Source organism: Vanacampus margaritifer, chromosome 8, assembly GCF_051991255.1.
Source record: "Vanacampus margaritifer isolate UIUO_Vmar chromosome 8, RoL_Vmar_1.0, whole genome shotgun sequence".
NCBI classification, from domain to species: Eukaryota; Metazoa; Chordata; class Actinopteri; order Syngnathiformes; family Syngnathidae; genus Vanacampus; species Vanacampus margaritifer.
The window spans coordinates 11,272,933-11,299,943 of record NC_135439.1 but is presented as its reverse complement, the minus strand read 5'-3'; the positions used below and the strand labels follow the sequence as shown (position 1 = coordinate 11,299,943).

At 36.7% G+C, this 27,011-nt stretch overlaps 1 protein-coding gene and 1 long non-coding RNA gene across 2 annotated transcripts; one reads left to right on the top strand and one right to left on the bottom strand.

The window, feature by feature from the left end:
• The first annotated feature begins 4,660 nt into the window (after window positions 1-4,660).
• Window positions 4,661-14,412, top strand: tmem88bl (transmembrane protein 88b-like). The gene is made up of 4 exons (XM_077573545.1): window positions 4,661-4,696; window positions 4,781-4,859; window positions 6,185-6,479; window positions 11,615-14,412. The coding sequence occupies exons 3-4, from the start codon at window positions 6,186-6,188 to the stop codon at window positions 11,840-11,842; spliced, it is 522 nt and encodes a 173-aa protein (XP_077429671.1). The 5' UTR covers window positions 4,661-4,696; window positions 4,781-4,859; window position 6,185; the 3' UTR covers window positions 11,843-14,412.
• On the bottom strand, window positions 11,375-17,432 carry LOC144056598 (uncharacterized). The gene is made up of 3 exons (XR_013295084.1): window positions 17,284-17,432; window positions 11,916-11,995; window positions 11,375-11,845 (listed from the first exon to the last, which is right to left on the bottom strand). It is a non-coding gene; the product is annotated as an uncharacterized LOC144056598 (long non-coding RNA).
• Between the last annotated feature and the right edge of the window lie 9,579 nt (window positions 17,433-27,011).

Genomic DNA, 27,011 nt, shown 5'->3' with positions numbered 1-27,011 from the left:
TTTGTTAATGAGGGTAGGTATTCAAATGTTATGGACTGTGTGATGTTGGGGCGTTAATGCTAAAAGCGGCACAGTGGTGAAGTATTTTGGTGACTCAAACTCACTGTGAGATGTTCAACAATTCTCTAAAGTAAGCAGTTTGGTATATGCATTAAAATGATACTATTTTAAAGAATAGGAGGTGCTGATGTTGTGTCAAGGGAGGCTCACTGTCCACACTGTGAAAATCCCTGACCTGTGACTTAAAAGTGACATTAATGGGTCACCATGCACCCCAGTTAGACATGATGTTCTGAGCGCCTAATCTTTGCTTGAAGACCTCAATCAATCACTATCATCTATTCCCAGATCTTCTCTTCCGTTTCTCGTCAACTCTCTTCCCGTACACTATCCTTATCTTTCCCTTTAATGTAATTCCATTTCAGCAGCGACAGAGCGACTGTGTGTCTGAGCCGCACGACAAATTGATCGCCTCCTTATCTCATGGCCACAAAGCTGACAGACATTGATGCGCGAGGTGTGATATTGTGTGGCTCCGAATGGTATCCCTTTTTGAGAGCGTCATGGCAACGTTAATCCTTGAGATGTAGCTTTTCTTTAGCAAACCTATGCGATGATGTCACTCAAGGAAAAGTCTTGGTGGTTAACAGATTAGGATGACTTCTGTTAGATGGAGTTTTTTATTTTTTTTAACCATGTTAAACTTGGTGATGTTTTGTGTATTCGGGCAATGTTTATGGCAGCCATTTTGAAAGGGTCGAATCTGCATTTCCGCACAAACGCTGCAGTCTCACAATGAGGCCGGTGGGGCCATATTTTCTGAGGGGTGGCGGTTGTTTATTAAATTGGCAAGGAGAAAGGGTTTATCGGGCTTTTTGAGGGGGCCACTGGAGTGCGATTTCGGCCGTGCTTCCAGGTCCGATTTAATGGTGGATGTAAACACAAAAATAAAATAACCGTTGTCCTTCCTGGACATGCAAGTTAGCAGAAGAATAAGTACTTAAAGAAATTTAAAAAAAAATGGCTTCTACTCTGAGCTCTTCGCCATAAGGCAGACCGCAAACTAATTTCAGCTGCTTTTATCTGCAATCTTGACCTTTCCATCCCATGAAAGGTGAGAATGTAGATCAGCCTGTAAATGGATCCGCAGTTATCCATCTGTTGATCTCATGCTACTTCCTTCACTTGTGAACAGACCCTGTCATACGTAACCACCTGCAGCTGAGGGAGGTCTCTGGGTCACCTGCTGAATGTAGGACAAGGATCAGCACTTTTTCATGTTAAAAGAGTCTTTTTGGCTAAATAAATGACAAAAAAAATCTGTCTGGAGCCGCAAAAAAACGTTTAAAGATTGTTATGAAGGAAACAGAATGTTAGTGTTAGCCTAATGTTCTGAGGGCCCAATTAAGAGCTAATTAGAGCTGCACCATAACACAAAATTATACAGCATCCAATATTCTAACATTCATTTTGTTCTAGCTTTCGTCGTATGTTTTTGTTGTTGTAGTTTTTCATACTTCTTTTTTTTCAATTAAAAGGTTCTGCCTTTATGTTCAATTTCGGCTATTTTTGGCCATTTTAGGACATTGTGGCCATTTACTGACTCTCTTCTTCCCTTTTTGGATATATAATGGATATTTTTGGACATTTTTTTCTGCCTTTTATTCTAGCAATTTCTGGACATTTTTGGCAACTTGTGATAATTTTATGGTAATTTTCGGGATTTCTTCTTTTGTTTTTGGACATTTTTTTGAATGTTTTTTTCTGCCTTAAAAAAAAAATAATAAAAAAATATATATATATATGTATATATATATATATATATATATATATATATATATATATATATATATATTATTATTATTAATAAATTTTCACATTTTTGAGGGGCAATTCCAAAAATATTTTATGGCAATTTTCTGTCTTTCTTTTGTTTTTGGACATTTCAGGTTACTTTTTGAACATTTTGTTTTCTGCCTTTTCTCCCAATTATCTGACATATTTTGATATTTAATGATAATTTTCTGCTTTTCCTTTTCCTTTTCGGACAATTTATGGTGACTTTTTGGACATTATCAGGTCATTTTTTAAACTTTTTTCATATTTTTCTGACAACTAAAGAATTTGGACAGTGACATTTTTTGGAATACTGAATTATTCATTTTTATCTAAAGCATTTGAAGAATATATTGTCTACAAACATTCAAATAAATATGTAAAAAATATTTTAATTTCTACTATTTTTTTTTTAGAAATCCACAGGGAGCCACAGGAGATGGACTAAAGGGCCACGTGTGGCTCCAGAGCTGCAGGTTGCAGGTCTTCCATCTGCTTTTAAAGTTGATGTCATCATTCTAAACTCTTTTAAATAAAAACCCACCCAGGATCCAGCAACCCTTACCAACCAAAAACCCACAGCAACTCTCCTATTTCATTCAAAAGTTCTGAAAAAAAGTTGTCCCCGCACAGCTTCAGGAACAAGTGCAATAACCTCTTTGAAAACTTTCCGCTGAGCCCACAGCATGGAAACCGCTCTGGTCGGGGGTGACAAATGACCTGCTGAAGGCGGCCGATGTTGGTTCTCCATCATTACTGCTCCTTCTAACCGCAGAATTCGACCACGATATCCTACTAAAGCGCCTGCACAGTACCAGTCGGCTACCACACTCCGGTCGTACCTTGCCAGGAGAACTGCATATGTTCCCCTCGAGGCTTCGGAGCTTTGCGCTCACTTCAATGGCTTCCCAGTACCCCATGGGGTCCAATACAAACTCTTGCTGTTAACACATCTCCGTATCCATGGCAATGCTCCCCCCCTTTCCCCCTCATCCACACTTCTTCGTTCCAAAAATACTAACCGCCCTCATCCCCCCCAAGACCAATCTACAGACTGTGGCTGATTGCGTCTTCTGCTTGGCTGCTCCTCGCTCTCCCCCGACCACCCGAGGACGCTACAGTGCATGGAGACTTTTATAAAGGAACAACTGGTTATGTAGTCTCTGATGAAGCCACTCCCCTCACTAACATGCACTAATCAAAGTTCTATACGGATCAAGAATTATAAAACTTTTAACACTGTTTTTCTGTTCTTGCTGAAATTAGCCTGTTTTGAGGAGGCGGTCTTTCCTCATTCAAATTAGCCATTGCTTACTCCGCCTACCACCCAAAATACAGCTTTTATTAACCCGACTAGGGCATTGCAGATTGCAACTAGGTGACCAGGTACTTGCTCTCAACGCATCAATCTACCAGCCTACACGCTTAAAACTGCTGGGCCCATTTTGGTCAAAAATTGAACTGACCCACCACTCTCAAAGCAGTTGGGTCAAAAATAACTCAACTATGGGTCAAAAATGGACCGATCCTCTAATTGGGTCTATTTGACCTAACTTTAGGTCACAAAATGGGTATTTTAGTGTAAAACTAGTGTACCTTTGACCCAACTATTTTAGAGTATATTCAACCTGACTTTCTGTGTTGTTTTGTGCAATACAACCCAAATGAAAAAATGGGTTGTTTTGTACACTCTTGGACCAGATGGGTTAAAAGTAACCTAATTTTGGTTAAAAATATATAAAAATGTACAACCCGCTAGTTTGACCCAATTTTATGGGTTGTACAAGACAACACTTTTTTTTTTTTTACAAAACAGCCAGAAATGTTGGGTTATTTTAATTCAAAGCAACCCAAAGTTGGGTCAAATTGACCCAAACAGCATAACAGTCTAATGTTTGACCCAAACTTGGTTATTTTTGACCCAGCATTTTAAGTGACAACAAAACAACCCAATAAGTTGGGTCAAATTGACCCAAGTAGCGGGTCGCTCAAATGTATTGCCCAAGTTATTTTTGTTTAAAGAGTTTACTTTAAATTAGCAGAACACTAACATCACATTTTGGTAACATTCAGAACGGTTTGTTTAAAAAAAAAGCTAACAAAATATGAACCAAATATAATAATTCCAACATATGTTGCCTGTAAATTATTGTGCAAAAAAAACGTATGTGAAGAAAGTTTATTAATGACTTATTTATCAATAAAAACGAAATAACTGCATTTGCTCAACATGCTATCTGCCAAACTAAAAAAAAAAACAGGATGATTTTAGCCACACAAATCCAAGCAGCGGTTGTGGCGAGGAGCACTGCGGAAATTGATTGATTGATTGATTTTAAAAGCACTCTAGTTATGAAGTTATTTATGCAGCAGTTGTCCTACATAGCAAATGCTCAAATGAAAGATCACATTAACGGAGCAGGAGAGATGTGATTCTGCAAAACTGAATGCAGTACATCACACACAGCCTATTTGTATATCTATATATAAAGAGAGAGAGATTTTTTATAGCAGACATAACAAACAGACCATTAAGGCTCACAGTTGCTGATGTATCCCCCAGTCATCATGTCCACCATTTGCATACTCATTATGCCTGGATATTCAAACAAACAAAAAGAGACAGAGAGAAGGGGAAAAAAAAGAAAAAATAATAATTAGAATAGAACTAAATGGTCAAAGAAAATGCACATAAACATAAATAATTTGCCATGAAATAAAGTATCTATGGGGGGAAAAAATACGCCTCTTTGGCCGCATGAGCGTGCATGCGGTACTCGTGCACGCGCGCGGGCTCAGGTCGCGCGCCCGCACGCGCCCAAAGTCGTCCTCGCGCAAGTAGCGTCGCCTCAACTCGCAGGTGATTTTTTTTTTCTCTCTCCAGCGCATCTTTTGAAAAACTGCTACCACAAGTCTTATTTGTTGTTGTTGTGCGTAAAACCAGCAGCTCTGCGTTTTTCGCACCCTCGAGAGGTCAATAGCACCGACTGAGTGGACTCATTGGATTTCGAATACACTTGCAGGTAAGCAGTATTTACTACTAGATTACGCCCGCACCTTTAATGTTTATAGAGTGAGAAGAATTGTCACCAAAGGATTAGAAAGTGTATTAGAAGTAAGCGCTACGCATGATTGCTTTCATGAGCGGTTTCATCTCCCCACCAGGTTGTAGCTAAATGTTTGGCACGTTTAGGATTAAAATGGATTGTCTGTGCCGACCGTCAAGCTAAGAAGGGTTGATCAATAGGATGGGCGCGTGCGTGTATGTCAAAGCTATAGGATCCTTATTTGCATTAAGTCTATTCACTTTCTGACCGCCAGGAATGGGGTGATAATGGGATAATGAGTTTCACTTTCCAATTTAAGATTCACTCCCTATACTCCACACCAAAAAAAAAGGCAACATGTAGTTTGTGCATATCAGGGACATGCGGTCAGGGTAGGCAAATGAGGCAGTACCTCACTGCTGTCTCTTCATTTGCATGTGAAAAATAAATAAATAAATGAAAAACATTTAGAGATATGTTTTATTTTAGCCCTATGGTATGCTTTGCATTGATTATTTTTTTTTAATCTAATTTCCTTTTCAATCCAGTAATTATCAATGATTTTGTCATTAAAATAGCTAAATGTGCTGATTTTATGTTCAATGGGGGTTTTCATAACATTAAATATAAATGGGAAAACTACATGCTTTTTTAAAAATTAAAATGATCAGCCAAACAAAAACAAAACCCCAAAAACAATTAAGTTGACCCCATGCTAAATATTCTAAATCTAATTTTGCTTGTCTTGCTATCACATTGTTGATCAGTGTGGAACTGATTGAAGCATAATCAAAAGCTTTGAAAACATATGTTTTTATTTTTTATTTTGACCTTCTATTTTGGGTTTATATCAGGGCTGGGCCAATACCCAGCCTTATTTTAAGGTTTTGATACTCGCGATGACGGTCGCTCAGCTGCTCTTTTGTGGCTGTTTTACGATCAGGAACTATAAATAAGAAGAATTGAAAATTGCCATTAATTTCATGCATCTTGAAGAGAAAATGCTGTATTTGGATATTTAGGGTTAAAAAAAAAAGAAAAAGAAAGATTTGTCATTGCTTTTTTTCTGGTATGTACCGGAAATACTAGAGGTATCGGTACTTGGTATCGGTGACTATACTTAGGAGTTGAGTACTTGTACTGGTATCGGTGAGAAAAAAAAGTAGTATAAAAAAATTCCATGTTCATATTTTTACAGCAGACACCAGAGAAATCAGTGCCTCACCAGTCATGAACCTCACCGCACATCACTGGTGCATATTGCCCCCTCCCTTTCCTATGTGACTGTACCTTCCTCTCAGGATGTGTGGCACGGATGTCGACCTGGATGATGGAGGCTCAGTCGAGGAAGAGAAGGAGGAAGAATTGTGGTTAGGCGAACAGGTCAAGATGCTGCCCCCTCCGGTGGCCCACAGCGGGGGTTCCGCATGGGGCAGCCGGAGGGGCGGGGTTGGCTGCGTGGTCTGCGGGGCGGCTCTGGTCCTTTGGAACACGTGTGTGTTCCTGGCTGGTGCGCTGCTCCTGACGCTGGTCTTCTCTTTGGTGCTGCTGCCCGCAGTGGTGCTGCTCTACGCTGGATTCTTGTGTCATACCAGGGTGAGTTGACCGCGACTACACTACACTGGTGCCTTGAGATGCTCAAAACACTTAAGTCTCAAATAATCTTTTCCATTTTGAAGTAAATGAAAATGCCATTAATAAGTTCCATCTTCACACCCAAAAAACATTTTGTAATGTGTTATATAATAAGAAAAACTATAATAAAAAAAACAAACTATAATATTGTATGTTCTAAAAAAACATACAAGTACTGTGTGACATAATTAATAATAAGGTAAAAAAGAAGACTTTAAACCGTTAACACACTTTACACTGCACATCGTAACCACCTGGGGGCAGTATAACACAGTCAAACGGATGTACATATTAAAATAAATGGTCACAATTGCTCAGTAAGCCACAGTAATAATACTCATTCTTCACAGAGGATAAAGAACATATGCTTGTGAGTATTGTTGAAAGTCTACATGTGTTGTTGTTAAGAGTAAAGAAATAAGAATAGTTTTCTAAAATAATTAAAAGAGAAGGGGGAAAATTTGATTTAAAAATGTTAAAGATATTAAAGGGGAAGTTAACCTTACACATTTCTTGACAATTTTTTTTAAATATTTGACCTCACTATAGTCTAAACACGACATTCTGATTAATATTACATGTGTGGAAGCAAGTTATGAAGCAAAATTATGCCGTTTTTATCCATCTCAGGGGGCGGCCATTTTGCCACTTGCTGTCGACTAAAGATGACATCACAGTTGCTCAGGGCTGTTTTCTGAAGCTGAGCTGTGGTTAGTTGTTACCTGAGACCTGAGCAACATGTGATGTCATTTTCACTGGACAGCAAGTGGCAAAATGGCCGCCTTCTGATATTGATAAAAACAGCTGGATTTTGCTTCCACTACCGCAATATTAACCAATATTACCGTATTTAGACTAGTGGGGCATAGAACATATTATTGTCAAGAATTTTTTAGGGGGTTGACTTCCGCTTTCATCAAAGGTATAGGAAAAAAACGTTTTTAACCTGGATTTAAAAGCATTTACGGTCATGGCTGCAGCATAACAGTTAAATGCAACTTCACCGTGTTTATTTCGGACGCCACGGGCTCTATTTTGGTAGACAGCTACACTCAAACGTCAAAACTGGCCTGCTGTGTTTGTCTTCGAAGACGTTTCGCCTCTCACTGGAGATCAGCTCATGTAACAAGGCTCAGTTAGGACAAACCAACCAAAGATTTACGCTCCAAGTTGGAGACATGCCTCACCATTGGGAATGGTATCATTATTTTGGGTTGTAAATGACCATCGTTAAGATGCGTGGCAGTCGGTCAATAAGTCGTTGGGTGGAAACTACCTCATTAATATTCCATTCAGTTGTAAAAAGGTAGGGAGCTACCTTTGCGGGTTTGGTTGTTTGGCAAAATCTTTGTATTGTTTATGTAGTGTATTGTTGTCTTGTTTCCGAGCAGGAAATTGAAGTCACTGGTCACTTTTTTTTTGAGAAGTCATTTAACATAGAAAAAACTTCAAATGTGATTTTTGGGCAAAGTGGGGTCATACTGGCACATGAACATTGTTAGTGAGAAGCAAACGCAACAGGAGGCCTGCGTTGTGTTCTACTTCCAGGCTTCAGTACAATAGGCAACTCAAGTAGGTGATTTCCGGTTACAATGACAAACAGCTCACTTAAACACAAGTGCATTTTCAAATGACTACACACTGCATCTGTAAGCAAACACTGTAAGCAGCTACAAATTATGAACCACCTGCCAAACCCTGAGGGACCAGCAGATTTAGTCCTCCCTGGGCCTCCATGTCACATCTTCCTGTAAAGATCTACAGCTATGTCCTTGAATAAGACAACCCCGCCCAGCATGCGAAGATCATATTTCACTACCGCATGCCCATGTGGACAATAAACACAAGCAATGCAGTAAAATAGTCTGCTCAAAAATAATCAAGCGAACGCGTAATAATCACAGTGCAGCTCCCAAGTCAGTCACATTTCCGAAATATCAACCTGCCTCGTAAGGAAGCAATAACGGCTGTGAATCGATTGCACTGCAAATGGTGTCTGCTTCACAGTTCTGAGTTGGATTTAAGATGCCTCGCTTGCACATTCCAAGAAGTTGCATTTCAGCTTCACTGAACACTTTAAATCGGTGGCTCTCAGCTGGTCTCACCCATCTTTGCTGCTTATAAACAAGCCATGACCCAAATCAAGGAACATTTTCATACGTGTAGCTGACATTACCAAAAAATATCACATTGTGCCAATAGATAGAAAATTTACAAAGTAAACGATAAACAAAGACAAGAGTGGGGCAATACAGAGGAAACAAGGACATGCGGTCAAGGGTAGGCAAGTCAAGTAGTGCTGTCCGTTCCCCTGCATGTGAAGGGTTAAATTAAAAAAAATAAAAAAGTTATGATTACATTAAATATGTTTAATTTTACTTCCATTGTATGCTTTTTTCAATTTTCCCCCGATCCAATAATTATCGATTATTTAATCACTAAAATAGTTGAATGTGCATATTTTCTGCTCATTTGTGATTTTATTTGAATTATGTTTCAATCAATGTCAAAATTTAAATATAGGCTAATTTTCAGGGGTTTTTTTGTTCATATTTTTATATCCAACCCCAAAGAAGTCAGTGCCCCACCATGAATCGTCATGAATCTCACCGCAGGTCACTGAGAGGATGTTATTTTACCTTCATTCATTATTGATTTATTTGTTGTTATGATTTGATTTTGTTGAGTTTACTGTTTTTGTTATGTTTTCAAATCAAATCAAATTATGGTATTTAACACTGAAAAGGCTACATTTTAAACAAAAAGCGACACTTGGGGGATAGGACAATGTAAATAATTCTAAGCATAGCTTCATTAAAAATTTTAAAACTCAACAGTGTTTCATGCCCAAAAGTGAAGCACTTTGTGAATCTATGCACGTATAGTGTTGACATTCAAATATATTGTAATTAGATGCATTGTAGCCCATGTCGTATATGAGTTTAGCCACAATCTTTAGCATATCAAAACAAACCATAGGTTTTCTTCTATCTGTAAAATGGCGGGATACCATTAGTATTACAAGGCAATGTCGCCACCTGCTGCGCAGGAGTGCGAATGCACTTCAAAATTCATATATGCAAGCGCAGTGCCAGAGTTCTACAAATTGACCTCCAGCTGGCAACTCGTTGCATGCACAAATAATAAATCATGCTTGAAATCATGTATAAATAATTCATAAACTTGAAGCGCTAATTTGATTTTTCTTATAAATCCAGTTGCCTGAGTGGTAGACTACCATAATCTGAATGACTGGCAATCTAAAGATTTGACATTTGAAAAGGTGTGTTCAATTTCTCCTTCTCTTTGGAACTTGATTTATTTTATAAACCAAGTCTGGGTAATTAGGCGTAATTATGGAGCTTATTATAAAATTTCACAAATCCGAAGGAACAATCCAATACTGACGCTGAAAAATGTTTCTGTCCTTTGCAAATGTCAAGAATATGAAAGTGTCATTAGCATCAGACCAGCCTGCGTGCAAATGAGTTGGCAATTAGGTGAGTTGTGATTACTTTAATTGTGGCTTGACTTGGCCTCCTTATTGTGCACAGCTTGCAACTGCTTTGACGCACAGGTCTCAAATATTCAAGCAGGCAGAGTGCATGGGAGAAAAAAAATCAATCATCCGTCAATTGTCTACAGCCAGAGTTTACACTTATTTTATACTTCCTAAGTAATTTATTTAATACTTCCTAAATGTATTAACCTGCACAGCTTTCGCGCAGCTTCTCTGCTCTTTATAGTTGCAAACATGTTCACAGGAAATGCACAGACCCTTTTTTACACTGCCTTCACTCTCTTCACTGAGTCCCAAGTCGACACAGCTATTTTACGGCTTCTAATGCAGTATCAGAGCCGTAACGGAGCCGGGGAATGCCGCAATGCTGAGACTGGAGTGTGAAGTTTTAACACTCGTCATACGATGTTTTTGTGTAGAAAGCAATTGTTGCTGTTCGATAAGAATTCACTTTGTAAACATGCGAAATTTTGCGGCAATGTCCTGCCAGTATAGGGAAGGTTCTATTTAACTTTCTAAATGATAAATTGTTTGTCACAGCTCCAATGGGGCGTAAATTTTGCCGTGTCCCTCGGTGTGTTTGTGTGTAGTGTGGACTTCCCCATCATAATCATTGATTGACAGCTCAGAGAGTTTGTGCTGACACTTATGTTACACTTCACTGCCCACATAAATGTCTCTCTTTTACAAATACTAAATGCACCTGCTTACACAATACAAAACAAAAACAATTCCTGAGAATGTTACAGGTACCAGAATACAGCACCATGTAGCTGTCAGATTTACCTGAAACTCAGGTTAGTGTTAAAACAACGGAGACAACGACGCTGTTGTCTGTAGTTCGCCAGCTCTCAACCGCTATGAGGAAATGGTTACGCGCATGCGCTCTAAACTAAAGCGTCAGGTAGGTAACCCATGCTGAACCGTCGTCTTACACTGCCACCTATTGACTAAATTGAGTACTTTTCGTCCTACACACAAAGTCAAAAGCTTAGACACGAAATTGATTTTAACAGGGGGAAAGAAAAACATTCTCAAAAGCCTTAACAAAATAAATAAAAGATACATCACTGTGATCAAACAAAAAGCAAAAGCACGGCTTTGCTACTTGTGGCTCCATCGGCTGCTATATGAAGTTCTTAAATGGTAAATAGTCATTAACAAAAATGTCTATTATTTTTCTAACATGCAGTATATTTTACATTGTTACGTGAAATTGTCCTTTTTAATTTGACAGCTGACTGCCCGCTCCACATGTAATAAACTGATGACAAAAATGTATTTTTAGTTCGCTGTAGGTGGATCATTAAAGTTTTCATTTCATGAATACGAGGAGTCAAAGAGAAATTAACTATTTTATTTGAGAGTGAGATTTAAACAGCGCAAAGCTTTTATTCTCTAGAGTTCAAAATGGTTCTGTTACATGCTGAGATGTAGTAGCATAAATGCAGTACACTATACTTTTTACAGGCCTACATAAAGCTAAAAAAATTAATATAAATCTGTGGTAGATGGCCAAAAATGGCTTTTTGACCCTCATGTGGACTCTCACGCCCTTCCCCGTGTGTCCTCGCAGATCCTGGACGGCTCGTCGGCCATCTGCAATTACCTTGACGACAACAGCTGCTCGGCGCTCATCATCCTGGGCTTTGTGATGATGTCGCCGCTCGTGGTGGTGGCGGCGGCGATCTTCTGCGGCCTGCTGCGAAGGTTTCGACTCCTGCTTCTCATTCAGCCAATCAGTCGCGCACGCTACCGAGGGAGGTTGATGGACTGGGTGGCCGGCGTCCACGCTTGGGTCTGATTGCTGCATTAAGGTGGTGAATAAAATAAAAAGTCTGGCATGCTGAGTCGAGGCGAGGGTGGCTTTTTCTTACCTCATATACTGTCCTGTCGAGAGCAGTGTTTCCCAGTGAGCCAAGGCGTATACATTCCACAAAGATCTCATGGCACACCACTAAGTAAAAATATCACAAAAAAAGCACATATGTATACTTGTATGCTTGCTTGACAAAAGCTTGCAAAAAAATTCGATGTATTTTTAATAAGGAAAATAGCACTCTATAGAATTGTACTTTTTAATGTTGTACAGCGCTAGCGTAAGAATGTAAAGAATGAATCCGTTTTTGCATCAGGATTAAATCATTGAGGTTCCTGGTCTGCACAACTTGGCCACCAGGGCGCAGTATAATATAATGATGCAGACACAAACGAAGAAGACTTTCACTTCAACTGTAATAAACCTATTAAGATGCAGTAATGCTAATTGTTTTATGCAGATGATAAAGAATATATGCCTGTGAGTATTGTTGTACTGGTTGCCTACATGCGTTTCTGTACCGCTTGTGTTGTGTTTTTAGAAGTGTTACAACTGCCACATATATGCTATTTGTTAGCCTGTCTATGACGTTTCCTATTATGTGTTAGCATTAAGCTAGCAAACTGTAATGTGAAGTCATGTTTGCTTTAAATACACATAATTTTTTTTAATTTAACTGTATCGCGAAAAAAAACAACTTTTAAGTTGAGTCGCTCATATCTCAAGGTACCATTGTTTGTTAGCCTGTCTATGATGTTTCCTTTTATGTGTTCGTATTAAGCTAGCAGACTTTAATGTGAAGTTCTGTTTGTTTTAAATACACATACGTTTTTAAATTAAACTGTTTCGCGAAAAAAAAACTCTTAAGTCGAGTCGCTCATATCTCAAGGTACCATTGTTTATTTGTTAGCCTGTCTATGATGTTTCCTTTTATGTGTTCGCATTAAGCTAGCAGACTTTAATGTGAAGTTCTGTTTGTTTAAAAATACACATACATTTTTAAATTAAACTGTATTGCGGGAAAAAAAAAACTCTTAAGTCGAGTCGCTCATATCTCAAGGTACCATAGTATACGGAAATTAAGATGATCTCGCCTCAATGTACTCACACATTTACTTACTCAGTAAGAAATTTGGGCCAGTTTAGTTGAACACAAAGCTATTAATTTGTTGCATGAATGGCGACAAGGGGATACACAGGTTAATTGTACCTTCAGTCATCTAGTGGTAGTGCAATTAACTGTTCTGATAAACACAATACAGTATGTCACTGGCAAAGATGGATGAACAAAGGCACATTAGCAGTAAATAAATAGTAATTTTGGGGCCAATTACTGTAAAAGAAATTGGATAATTTCCTAATGTGCCGCAGTGCATTGTTTGGTAATCACTGCCAGGGGTCACCAACCTTTTTGAAATTGTGAGGTAGCCTACTTCTTGGGTACTGATTCAAGTGAAGGGCTACCACTAATTCTGAAATAACAAATTTGCTCAAATTATTTACAAGTAAATATTCATCTATGTGACGACACTGATAATGTTAATGATTTCTCACAGTAACTATCAACAATGTCCGTGTGGGAAAAATTATTTGAATTTAGTGGTGCTTTGAGATATGATAGCCTTGACTTACAACTTTATGATACGAGCGAATGCTTGGCGCGCACCATCAATTTACATTGGTTTTCCTTCATTGGAATGCAATAACAAATCAAATGGTGGCGGTAGTATACCATTAAGATGATTTGCCAACCATCAAAAGATACCACCGAAGAAGAGCATAGAAATACAATGAATTTGGTTTTGTTGTCACGTTTTTTGTTTTTGCAGGTTACATGGAGAGCAAATATTGTTACTGTGTGTTTTTATAGAGTACAATACTGTTGAGTGCCTTTTTTCCTTTTAAAAACATGTTTAAAAAATGAATTTTTGCATTTTATGGAGAGGCTGGAACAGATTAATTGCATTACAATTTATTTCAATAGAAAACATAATTTGAGATTTGAAGTGTTTTGGTCTTGTAAATAATTAATTAACCTTGTACCTCAAGGCACACAGTAAACACTCCTATTACATACCGCTCACTGTATTGTGCCTAATGGCCTTTTTTTTGTTGTTGTTGTTATTTTTTAAATGTATGATTATATCTAATTTTGCCTTTTTATCAGTCATGTCTTGTCCTGTATTAGGGAGGCTGTGAATATGATGCCGTAAAACCACAATTAGAAAACAAAAGTTGGCAATATGACTGCATAACGGCTGTTTAGTGGGTGCCATGTGTTTAAGTAGAATTTGATCATCAGATTTTTGGGCTCATTCCGCTGTGGAGTCATTCGCTTTAATATATGCATGCCCCGCATCGCCTTCTTTGCGTGCCCTTGCTTTGTATTATTGTTATCTGAGAAACAGAATTACTCCAATATTGCTGTACAGATACCATAAAATGTATGATGATTGTAAATTGTACTCAGTATTTTAGTACCAGGAAAGGAAATGTGTTTATTGCTTGTGCCAAACATTGTCATGTTGATTACTCCCATCAAAAAAAAAAGAGAAAAAAAAAAGACTGGTGTATTTCTTTTGTGATGTGACCTTTTCCCTAAAAAAAAAGAAAATAAAGTAAGTAGGTTTACTGATTCGATTTCAATGAGTAATTGCTTGACATTCAACTTAGACAATACGCACACACAATGGGTCCCATTATAAGACAAAGCATCTCAATATGTTCTTATTACTCTAATCGATGTTAACAATATACAAGCAGCATGCACAGAACAAGTGAGTTGATCAGCTAATCAGTATGAAATGGCCAAGATCTATCGTGGCGATGTTTAAGGGCTCTTTAATCACCCGAGCATTGTGCGTATTGACAAAAACATCATTTGGCAAGATTACAACATTGTACTGGGACCATGTGTATTATTACCATCATAATATGCCTGGCATGTTCAATATAGAACTTCATTATTGATCAAAATTTGATTTGGGGAAAATATTGCGCAATCATTACAGATAAAATTGTTTATATTTATCCATTTAATTAGGTACACCTCAATCAAATAAGATCCAATTCAAGACCTGTATCTGTATAATAACGATAACAAAGTATTTGTACTCAACCTAGACTGCAAGGTTGTGTATTTTTGGCCATTTCAGCCAAAGCAGTACACAAAAGCAAATTGTCTCTTCACTCAAACTAGTTTAGTACGATGCACCTCTGAATATAAAGCCTTTAAATAACACGCTGACAATTTAGCAGCCCACACATTTTTATTAGAACAATGCTCCAGTTTGAAGTGATTGAGGTAATGGATGCTTCTGTATGCCCAAAGTGTGTCAAGTGCGTGCGTTAATATCCGGCTGGAAAAATGGCGAACATGTCACAGCCGCGCTGAGTCACTATGGCAATTCCTTTTGAAGAACAATGTGGATGGAATAATTGCAAATTATAAAACAGATGTACGGATTAAAGATTGATTGTTTTGTTTTGTTCATAATATAAACAACAACATATTGTTACATAATTAGGATATAAAAAAAGTAATTATTCTGTTACAGTTACAGACAAAAACAATCAGAAAACAGTAGACGACATTTAGTAACATTTGGGATTATTTCCACAGAATTACAAATGTAATGCTGATTTGAGCCCCCCCTCATTATAACACACTTAAAAACACTGCTGTGAAGCTAGGTAGCACAGTTAGCTAGTGGCTAGCACATCTGCAGTTCTGACTTTAAATCCCATTTCTCGGAATTCCTCCCATATTCCAAAATATGCATATTTAATATTTATAAGACTGAAGAAAAAAAACAGACAAATATATACATATGACTGGTATTTCATTCTGTTTGTTTTTACTGAAATATTTGGAATTGGTAACATTAAAAATTACGTAACTTTAATATCGTGCTACTGGGATTACGGTTACTGACTAGATTTTTTTAAACAGGTATCTAGTAAAAGGATTAGCCTAAGTAACCCCCCCACCCCAACCCTTGAACCCTGCAAGGTTATCTTAGTTAATGAAAACTAACTTAACGTATAGTGATAATGTCCTTCATTTTAGTCTTTGGTAATTAGTTTAATGCACGAGCCTTTGGGGCTGATTTTTAAGTTTATTTATTTCGATATTAACCGGAAAAATAAAGTGACGTCATCTTGCAGCAGCCAATAGAAAAGCACTTTCAGATGACGTCTCTCCTAGGTGACAATTTTGTGTGCTTGACTTTTGCCTCCAAAGGCTCGGCTCGCCTGCTTTTTCATTTAACTCAACTGAAATGCAATGCTAGGTAAGAAATGTGTTACTTTTTTCATTTTACCTTGGCGTTTATTAAATATTGCGCACAAGTAATACAACGAAAATTAATACTGAAACTAAACTAAACTAAACTTTTTTTAAATTACCAAATCTAATAAAAACTAACAGCTGAAAACTAATTAAAACTAAAAACTAAACTCAAAAGTTAAAACGAAATGAAAACTATAATAACCCTGGAATCCTGCATATTATAATTAACATTTCTTGTATACAATGGTTAAACGCTAGTATTGTGCTCAATTGTAATCATGTCATTAAACATCCGCACACTAAAATGTTAACATTATGTAAATTTCTCTCAAAAGAACAACAGCAAAAAAAACATTGTGTAAATTTACGTCTAACTTTTAGTCAACCAAAAGTCTGTCAATGGGTAGATAGCTCCGAAGGAAACCATAAGCAATTAATATAAATTGTTATCCTTTTTTCTTTTTCTTTTTCTTTTTTTTTTTAAATATATACCCTAAAGGCACATTTAGTTGTGCCACACAGTGTTTTAAGCTACTTAGTGTAAACAGGGGTAGGCTATAGTACATTTCAGAATGCAGTCTGATATAAACAAAGGGAAAATCAATTAAAAATCAATTACACTCTGTCAACAAAATAATCTGGATTAGACTAGGAAACAAAAAAACTCAAACAAAATAGTCTTGCCAAACAGATTACAGTTTATATTTTGTGTATTTTGTCCATATGTGCGCATGCATGTGTGTGCCTACACCCATACTAACCATACTCAACTTGTGTGTTTCCCGACATATTTCTCATATAAATAAAAAAAAAGTGGCCAAGCAGATATAATCAAAACTAGGGATAATGGTTACAATATGATTTGCACATCCCCTGCACACCAAACAACTGCGGGTGATGAAGCACTCAAGTGCAAAATTACCAGCAGGCAGCGAGGCACGGCTCTCTGAGGAGAAATACTTCCAGGGCAGCCTGTAGGCGTGCGGAAGCAAAGACTTTTAATTAGTCCAATGAGCGTCTCCTATTTTTATGGTCCATTTAAAGACACTCATCCAATTAGCTTTTGCCCTGTCAGTTGGGTTTGGTACGAGACGTAGGAAGTGGAGAAGAAGGTCGCATCCTCCATTAAGCTTACCTAATAGTCTGTCTCTCTCACCTTGTCTCTAGCTGTCATGAGAGGTGACAGATGTTTGGTTTGGATGAAAAGGTGTTTCCTGGGAAAGACAGTGTATTAGCAGTGCGTTAGCTTTAGCAACATAATCACAACGAAGCTCCGTAATCAGTAAGGTCATGTTTTGTTTCGTTTTTCTTCTAAGCTTACGTCATACCAATTGAACTCCATCCCTTGGGCATTACTGCCACCTAGGGGTTGAATTTGTATTCAAATTTAATAATCCTCTTTCTGTCGTTTCTTGTTTGTTTTATTTTGATTATACATATTTTGATGAGTGTCTGTTCTATTTGATAGCGGAATGTCTTGATTACGCTGCGTCATATTTACAGTATATGCCTAATCAACTACCTTAGGTTTGCAGAAAGATGCTTACAATGTACAGTATTTGTTTGTGACTAGTCAAACACATATTTTGACCTGACCATACAGTCGAAACGCAGACAATCACCCTGAAAGCACTTTCAACCCAAGCAAATGTTACAAACAATTTTTGGGTATTTTGTACTTCATTTGCGTAATATTTTGAGATGTCCTCTGGGTGAGGCACTGAGCCGAGTCACCCATTTGGAGGCTTCCGAGATGACAAGGAAAGGTCACTATTATTAAAATCAGCATATTTTCGACAACAAATGCTCCAATTCTTGAATTGAGTGTTGATGCAGATGTGTTTCTTCTCGCTCCTACAGTACCATTCATTTTAAGATGGCGGCACAATATATGACTTGCCTCATAACAACATTGTCTCATCTGGGATCTCATTCTCTGCTGCTTTATGAAGCACTCAAGTTGAATCTATAAGCCATTTATGGCTCTCAATTCATTTCCCTCTTGTGCACTGTCATACACGTACACACACACCTATGTGCGCGCACACACTTTGCCAGATGTTTGTTATAGCCACTACAATGTCCCCTTGTACACTCCTCTACCTTCCATTTACAGTCTTATTGTTCCTAATTAGCTCTCATCTGGGGATAAAAGTATCTTTTTGACTGTTTCCTTAAGCATTAGCCCCTCCACATTCGTAACATCTTATCGCCATGATGACGTCATTCCCAGAGGATTCTGCCGCAAGATTTGCATGTTTGCCTTCAACAGAATTCCTCTAATAATCGTTTGGATAGGCGTGAAATTAACAACATAGTCTCACTCAGAATGAGTTGCAATAGCTTGAGTGGCTCCCTGTGGAACCCTTCTGGTGCCAGACACCAGGGTATGGGAACAAAAAAAAAACATAATATGTTTCCTCGGTTTACTGATCTGCTCCCTTAGATTAGTAATCTGTTCCCTCAATTTACTCTTCTGTTCCCAACGTGTATGTATCTGTACCCACTGTTGTTCCCACAATTTTGTAATCTGTACTCACAGTTTTCTAATAATTTGTATCTTCTCATGGTTTACTCATCTGCACCCACATTTTAGTAATCTGTTCTCAAAGTTTACTCATCTGTTCCCACAGTTTACTGATCTGTAACCATAGTTTACTAATATGTTCCCTTAAATTAGTAATCTGTTCCCTCTTTTTACTAATTTATACAGTTTACTAATCTGTACCCACAGTTTACTAATATGTTCCCTCTGTTTACTAATCTGTACCAAAAATTCACTAATCTGTTTCCACGGTTTACTTATCTGTTCCCACAGTTTAATCATATGTTCCCACAGTTTACTTATCTGTTCCCACAGTTTAGTCATCTGTTTCCTTGGATTAGTAATCTGTTCCCCTAGTTTACAAATCTGTAACCTCAATTAACTAATTTGTTCCCTTAATTTACTAACATGTACCCACTGTTGTTCCCATAATTTACTAACCTTTACTCACAGTTTACTAATTTGTTCCCATGTTTTACTAATCTGTAGTGAGATACTGTTATGTATTTAATTATTTTATTTTTTAAAGGTGACATTTATAATCTGTTTTCGGACTGCAGATGAAAAATAGTCTTGTGGCTAATTCTGGCACATTTACTGAAATATTTATATATTGTCCCTGATATAAATAAACTATATACATATATAGATTTAAATATATAAATATAAATATGTAGATTTATATAAATAATTTATATATATATATACATATATATATATATATATATATATATATACATATATATATATATATATATATATATATATATATATATATATATATATATATATATATATATATATATATAGTAATCTATTCCCACAGTCTGCTAAACTTTTCCTTCTGTTTACTCATCACTCAGTTCACTAATATGTTCCTTCAGATTACTAATCTATACCCTCAGTTTAGCATGTTTAGCAACGAAGAACACACATGAAGAAGAAAAGGTAGCATGACGTCGTGTTGAATGGATACTGTTTTTGCTCTCTGTGCTAACCCGTCAATAATATTTGGCTAAAAGAATATACTGTTTGTTTTTATTTTGCTTACTTTCCTCCTTTATTTTTATTGCGTCATCTCCAGGCCACAACTGTACGTTTGTCTTCAAATTCAACTGTGAACACAGAAGCGTTGAGTCTGCCTCTTATCGTCACCCAACAGAGATAAGGAGAAGAGGCTAGCTGCCTCCCATGAAGAAACATAATCTTCCCTTTCTTTTCCAGCTTCTGTCTCATTACTTTCCCTTTAGTTCACAGCATAATAGCGGGGCTTGTTGCGGGGTACCTTCCTATTTTCTCACATCGAAAATCCATTTTCTATGTTCCACTTCTATCTCATTACAACCTGTCGCCTGTGGCACGCGCATGAAAAGAGGGATCAAGGCAGGCTATTCATTAACCCTGCTTCCATCCTCAACAACACGCCCTTGCATCATTCAGGAAAGGACAGCGCGGTAACACATGAGATCATTCAGGCCATTACACATTCAATGTAATCAAGAAATTATATTCACCTGAGGGTTAAAAGAGCAACCCTGTCCTGATCATCTACTTTTACAACATCAGCAGATGTTTTGCTCGCCTCTTCTGTTCTGTGTGATGATGACTTTCATTCATCCGATTTTGTTTATCCATCCCACTTTGGAGACTAACTGACAATTAGCCGTATAATAATATATAATCTGTCAGTGCTGGATTTCACTTTCCTTTCTTTTCTTTGGTCCTTCCTCGGGTCTCCTGACGGCCTCACGACTCTGGCTGGAAGTGTTCGGTTTAGGTGAACGGTATGGGATTTTTTAATGGGTTTTAGGTGAACTAATGAATACACACACACTCACATGCACGCACACACGCACACACACATACTCACCCACACACGCACGTACACATACTCACCCACATACAAAATAAAAAAAAATAAAAAAAAGAGAGAGCAATGATGATGACATGTCAAATTGGTAAAATTACCAAATGAACAATACTGAGCTCTCCAGAAAAAAATAAAAATAAAAAATAAAAAAAATAAAAAAATAAAAATAATAAAAAAATAAAAATAAAAAATAAAATGAAATAAAAATAAATACAAATAAAAATAAAAAAATAAATAAAAAATAAATAAAAAATAAAAAATAAAAATAAAAATTAAAAAATTAAAAAAACATTTAATTTTTAACTTTTAATTTTTTATTTTTTATTTTTAATTTTTTAATTTTTAATTTTTAATTTTTAATTTTTAATTTTTAATTTTTAATTTTTAATTTTTAATTTTTAATTTTTAATTTTTTATTTTTTATTTTTTATTTTTTTAATTTTTTAGGTTTTTTTTAAGAAAAAAATGGAAAAAAATAAAAATTAAAAATTAAAAATTAAAAAATATATAATCACTTGAATCCTAAATGCTGGAGTTCACAGTTATTCACATCTAGGACCAATTTTGAAGGGTGCAGCGCAGTTTTCATATCAACACGACATCCTGTAACTGAACAATTCATCAGTGAAAAGAAAATTGGATTTTACCATACAGAAGAAAAAGAAAAATCGAATAATGCAGGTTTTGCTTCATTCATATGTGCCCCGTTATTGGCTGGTGAGCAATCCATGGTGTAACCCACCTCTTGTTCAAAGTCAGATGGTATAGTCTCCAGTTGACCCATTTTTGGCTTGTCTCGAGTCTCAGAGATGAAGTGAAGTGTTTTTTTTTTCTTTTTGGCTGCCACAAAAGGGTTAGTGATGACAAAAAAATTGCGTACTAGTTAAAAGCTGAAATACGTTTTGTCTGCTGTCTCCTACTTTTTTCACACACAAGACAAAAGACAAATGAGGTGAAACCTCTTGAATACGTCAGTCTGCTGTTACACTCACTAATTGCTGTCCAAGTTTGCTCTTTTCCAATCCAACAAAATTCACAAAGAAGCTTCAACATGACAGCATTTGACATCATTGACGTGGCAGCCCATTCTTGAAGTTAAGAGTTCAAAATGCTAATATTGAGCTTTTTAGCATGGAGAGTCATTGTTCCTTTCTGTCTACACTGCATTCATCAGCGGATCAGAGTCATCCGATCGTCTCGCCTCATCGACGACCGCTGACATGAGGAGCTGAGGTGGCGACATATTCGAGTGATCCTTGAGCACTCGGTGACGCTGAGCGGAATAACAATGAACGTGTTGAAGAATAGCAGCTATAAAAGGTCACAGCGACGTAGCTAAGGAGGGGAGGTCGCAAAGACTGAAACCAGAATTTGACATAAACATTCTGTCTTCAAATCTTCCGACTACAGATTTTCTCAAATAACGCAGAGCATCTTTTATCACTTCCTGATCCTCAACCTGTGTGATTATTGCTTTGGTCAGCAGCAAAGCGCCAACTGTGGGTTTATGTGTGCGTGCGCTTGTACTGTATGCTTGTTCCTTTAGTTTACTTAAAAGTCAGCACAGCACACTGAGGAACCAATTAATGCAAAGGCACAACCGGAAACATTGATTTATGATCCCTCCTGAGATGCATTATTTGAATAAAAGTGCACACGTAAACATTGGACCATCCGAATATGGGCGCTAAAAGAGACAAATGTGTGAGGTTCACTTGCATGAATAAATAGGGCCGATGATTAAAAAGTCAAATGCACCAGTAAATGGATGAGACGAATGAAAACGGTTAAATACGAATTGGCAGTGGAAAAGGCCAATTTCTGTTGTTGTTGTCTGCACATAATTTACAATACATTGATTGATCTGTCATGTTGAGAGAAGCTGAAAATGATTGGTCAGTGGGTCACAGTGGGCACATCTAGCACAACCGCGACATCATATTTCCTTTGGGTCGATGTGCCTGCAGGTATGAAAATACTACATCAGTGACCTCTGACAACGCTTGGGCTCCTCCGTGGTTGCCATTGCACTTCAAGTAAACTGATGCTAACATCAAGCAAAGACTGAGTGCATCCATTAGAAACATTTGAAGAGTTCGAAAAGCAGACGGTAAATTTTTTTTGTGAATTGTAAAATGTGTCTTTTTTTTGTGGTTCCAGTTTAAAGCTAGTGATTTTTATTTAGGATAAAAAGTGCCCGCGGCTGGGTGGTCGGAATTTTAACTGGTTAAGTTAATTTAAATTAAGATGCAATGGTTTTTTTGGGGGGGCAAAGAAGCTTTAAATAAAAAATTCAAAAATTTAAAAATTTAAAATTTCAAAATTTCAAAATTTCAAAATTTCAAAATACAAAAATATAAACATTTTAAAAATGTAAAAATAATAATAATAATAAAAATATATATATATATATGCATATATATATTTAATTTTAAATTTTACATTTTAAATAAAATACATTTTAGTTTTTTATGTTATATTGAGGGGTTGGGGGATCTGATAAATCTAAGATATCTATTCAGAATGTTCACCTATAGGCTTGTGATTTAATAGTGATGATGCTATATTCCATCAAATGTACAGTATATGACACATGTCGGTTTCTCAAATACTGTAAATCTATTTTTTTTGTGTGTTTCATATGGTTGTTAGTTTTGCTTGTTTAGGAAATTAGACATCAAACAATGATAGGCAATATGCTAGAAGGCGTACTTTTGTTTATGGGTTACACTTGATGGCATTAGGGCTTGAACTTGTCATTATCACATTTACCACTGTATTGTCAAAAGGAATCTTTAGTTTTTTTAAACAGCAGTGTGGATAAAACAAACAACCAGCACCAAATGATATACAAACAAAGCCATTCTAATTGTTATATATATATGATAGACTTTCAAGATTTGCAAAAATCCATAGATCATATCTACAGTAGTTCATCTTCAAGGGCTTTTAATGTTTTTTTTCTGCCCTCTGGCCAACTATAAATTTTACATTCACTTATCTATTAATATGAACTGAACGTGCAGAGGCATGACTCATCATCGTTGAGTTATACAGTTGCTAAATGATGTAGCTCAAAGGGAACACAAGCATCAGAATCGACAAATATTACATTTGTGCTGATCTTCCAGGCTTGGTTAATGTTGTGATTAGAAGGGAAATTAGCAACATTGAGATTTTGTCCCAGCTGGTAAATTGCTTTGATATATTGCCCAGAGAAATGACTCACTATAGTCAAATTAGGATTCCGGGATGTGCCTTACATCGCCCTTACAGAACTTTCTACTTAACATACCAAACTTCTTACAAATATGATGATGATGGCGGTCAAGAAGGTTGCTACAGCCAACGCATGTATTTCACATTGGAAAAAAAATCACGGCACACGATAGTGGAAAAGTATTTCATTGATTTTTGTACAGTTAATAACTAATTTTTGGTCTAACTCTTGTTAGTATCAGGTGTAGTTCCACTCTAGACCACTAGTTGGTGACACACATATTCAGTTTGTAAATTGGAAAGGAGAAGAACAAAACAACTGGTACGCTACTATGTTTTTGTGTTATCCATTGCTCTTGCTCGCTCTCAATATATGTTTAAATTTGTTTGTATTATTTTAAAAGTGTATTTAAAGACTTTAAAAATATATATACATAACTGCCATAAATTATATTAAAATATTATAGGTGTGGTCTAGAATGTAACTCCCGTGTTGGAGGGGGAATTACTATAAATAATTTTCGAACCAATTGAGTAAAATTGGATCATTTCCCGTGTCACTCCTGATGATCTTTGACAACACACAAAACGCTGCACGGTGGTTGCTAAAGGTCAAAGCTAGCATGCTATGATGCTCACTTACAACTGTTGCTTAGTTTGAGGTAGAAGGAAAACACATTCACCATTTCATCTTGTTCAACTATGTTCTTTCGTATACACATTTTTGTCCCAGCAAACAGGAAGACAAAGTTTAACAAACTCTTCCTCATTGGGAAATTCCACTTTTCTAACTTAGCAATAGGGCTGTGATGCCACAGGCCCGGACACGCAGCAGACAGATGTCTACAAACACGCACACTCACACACTTCACGAAAAGGCGTCTGCATCCGTACTCGTCTGTGTAAACAGTCAAGTCAAGTCAAGTGCTGCTTAAGTTGTTTTCCTCAGCTCGTCACTTCGGTTTCCATTGCCACCATCAGAAGAAGGAAATCTATCCTCGGTTATTTGCTAAAAAACTCTTAAATTAGTGTTTTTGTGGTCAAGCTATAACTAACTACTAATTATCAAATTATTGCACCACTTTGTGGCATTTTGGTGCCAAGCAGCTACGTTGAAGTATTACGTCGTAATGTTGTCTAATAGTAAAAAAAAAAAAATGCTGTGCCATCCTGTGGCAACTATAGGCAATTACAAACTTTTTTGGGAATAGCATCAATTGCTCATTTTTCGATTCACTTTAGTTATTATTTTTATCATTTCATCATTGCTCCCATTTATCATTTGTTTTAAATTGATCACATACAAATATTTGTATGCAAATATTTACTGTAATAATGATGACTTTGCTAGTTAGTGTATTGGTGTAGGACAGGTTAGTGATATACCAGGCTTGCGTTCTGGTTTATGTACCATTTCAGGTTACCACTGTTAGGAATGAAACTCTTTCATGCACCAAAAAAGCCTCCATGTACATTTCACAAAAGTATCTGGACTTGACTCTCTACTTTGCAAAGTGACTCAATTCCATGTTTTTGTTTTGTTTTGTTTTTGCCAATGAACCAGGCTGAACTTAATAGTATGGATTATTTTGTGTTTGTTTACTTTCCTGTTGTCAACACCTGATGTTAATGGGAAGTAATTATTTGTATGTCGCTTGTTTCAGGTGTGTAATGGAATCACAATGTTCAGATAGTCACTAAATTGTTCTAAATCTAATCACAGTTTTGCTAATATGTCTTGTTTAAAGCTGATGGGCGCTCTCGGCAAAGGGACGTGCAAGTAAAAAAAAAAAAACTCAAAGGTGATTGGACAAATGTCCTGGTTTGCACACAGCCATTTAATGACTCTCAGGCAGGCTAGCATCATAATAAGATGCGGAATATTTGCTTTTCTTTGAATGAGGAATGTTGTCAAATGGATAGTTCAAACCACTTGTGCTTTGCTTGCATCTTCTTCCACTGTTTACAAGCAATATCCCAACCAAGCCCCTCTCAAACAAATTGACATTTAAATAAGCCTATCAATTATTTGCAAAATGAAATAGATTGCTGCCCTGCAATCGAACATTGTTGCGCCACTGCGCTGTAGTGATGCCAAATCATGTTCAAAAGGAAATCGGAGAGCTGACAGCACGTTCGTGTGGAGTGAAATTAATTAGCGTGACTCCGCAGCAGAAGCACGGCTCATCAACACGGTGTTGATAAAATGTGTATTTATCACCTGTCTTGCATGAAGTGCAGAAGAAAAAGAATACTTGATGGTCGTAGCTCTTCAGCCAACACATACAATATTCCTTTTACAGTTCTCATTTTTAAAGGTTTTAGAATGAGGGTGTGCATGCTTGCTGCAGTTAAAGAGGAATGAGTAAAATAAATAAATAAAAAGGCCTCTGAACTGCATGAATCCAATGATTGACAAAGTTGGACAAACCTCTGAATGATTTTAAAATGGTTAATCTTGGCAGACTTTGCCTACGTAAGCACAGAGATACCAGCCTGGTATGTGAGCAACATTTTTTTAAAATGTTTTTTAAAACCATGTATCAACAGACTCCATCAGTCATTTGAAGTGCTATCATTTCATCAGCCTGCCAGGACATCGCTCCTCTTACCCAGCATGCACCTCTTGGCTGTCTGCGGGCTCATGTGCAAGAAGTGAGACAACAACTCAGATAAGATTGAACTTTTCTTCCTTTTTCTAACACCAAAATTAAACAAATATTCTTCTTTACTTTTGCTGGTTCAAAGCCACTAGGTGGCATATTTGCATGGTATCTGAGGATTACTATGATATGCTATCATTAACCAGCTCTATTGTCAATAATTTTTTACAGTACAGCATTTTCTGTGGCAATTGTTTTTGTTGTTGTTTTAAATCTAGTTAAAGTGGGAATTTAAAAAACAACTACACTTTTTTTTTAATTACATTTGTTAAAACTGTCTCTCTTTTTTTGTAATTGGTAGCCAAAACAATGAAGAGAGCCATTAAACAACAGTACAGTAACATTCTAAAAAAATAAAAACTTCAAATTACAAATATACATTTACTAATACTCCATAATTAAGTCATAGGCTACTACCAAGCAGCAATTGCTAATATTGGCAAGTTTACGGTGTTAATGCTAGCTAAGTACTGCTAGCATTGCTATTTTGTTGATGCTGGATATGTTTTCTCCGTGACTATTTATCATAAATTATGTGCTCATAATCGCATCATCATAGTGATATT

Bases quoted from the DNA above. Each gene is read 5' to 3' on its own strand.
- tmem88bl (XM_077573545.1), top strand. From the start codon at position 6,186: ATGTGTGGCACGGATGTCGACCTGGATGATGGAGGCTCAGTCGAGGAA. The intron at 6,480-11,614 runs GTGAGTTGACCG...GTGTCCTCGCAG, and splicing joins GATTCTTGTGTCATACCAGG to ATCCTGGACGGCTCGTCGGC.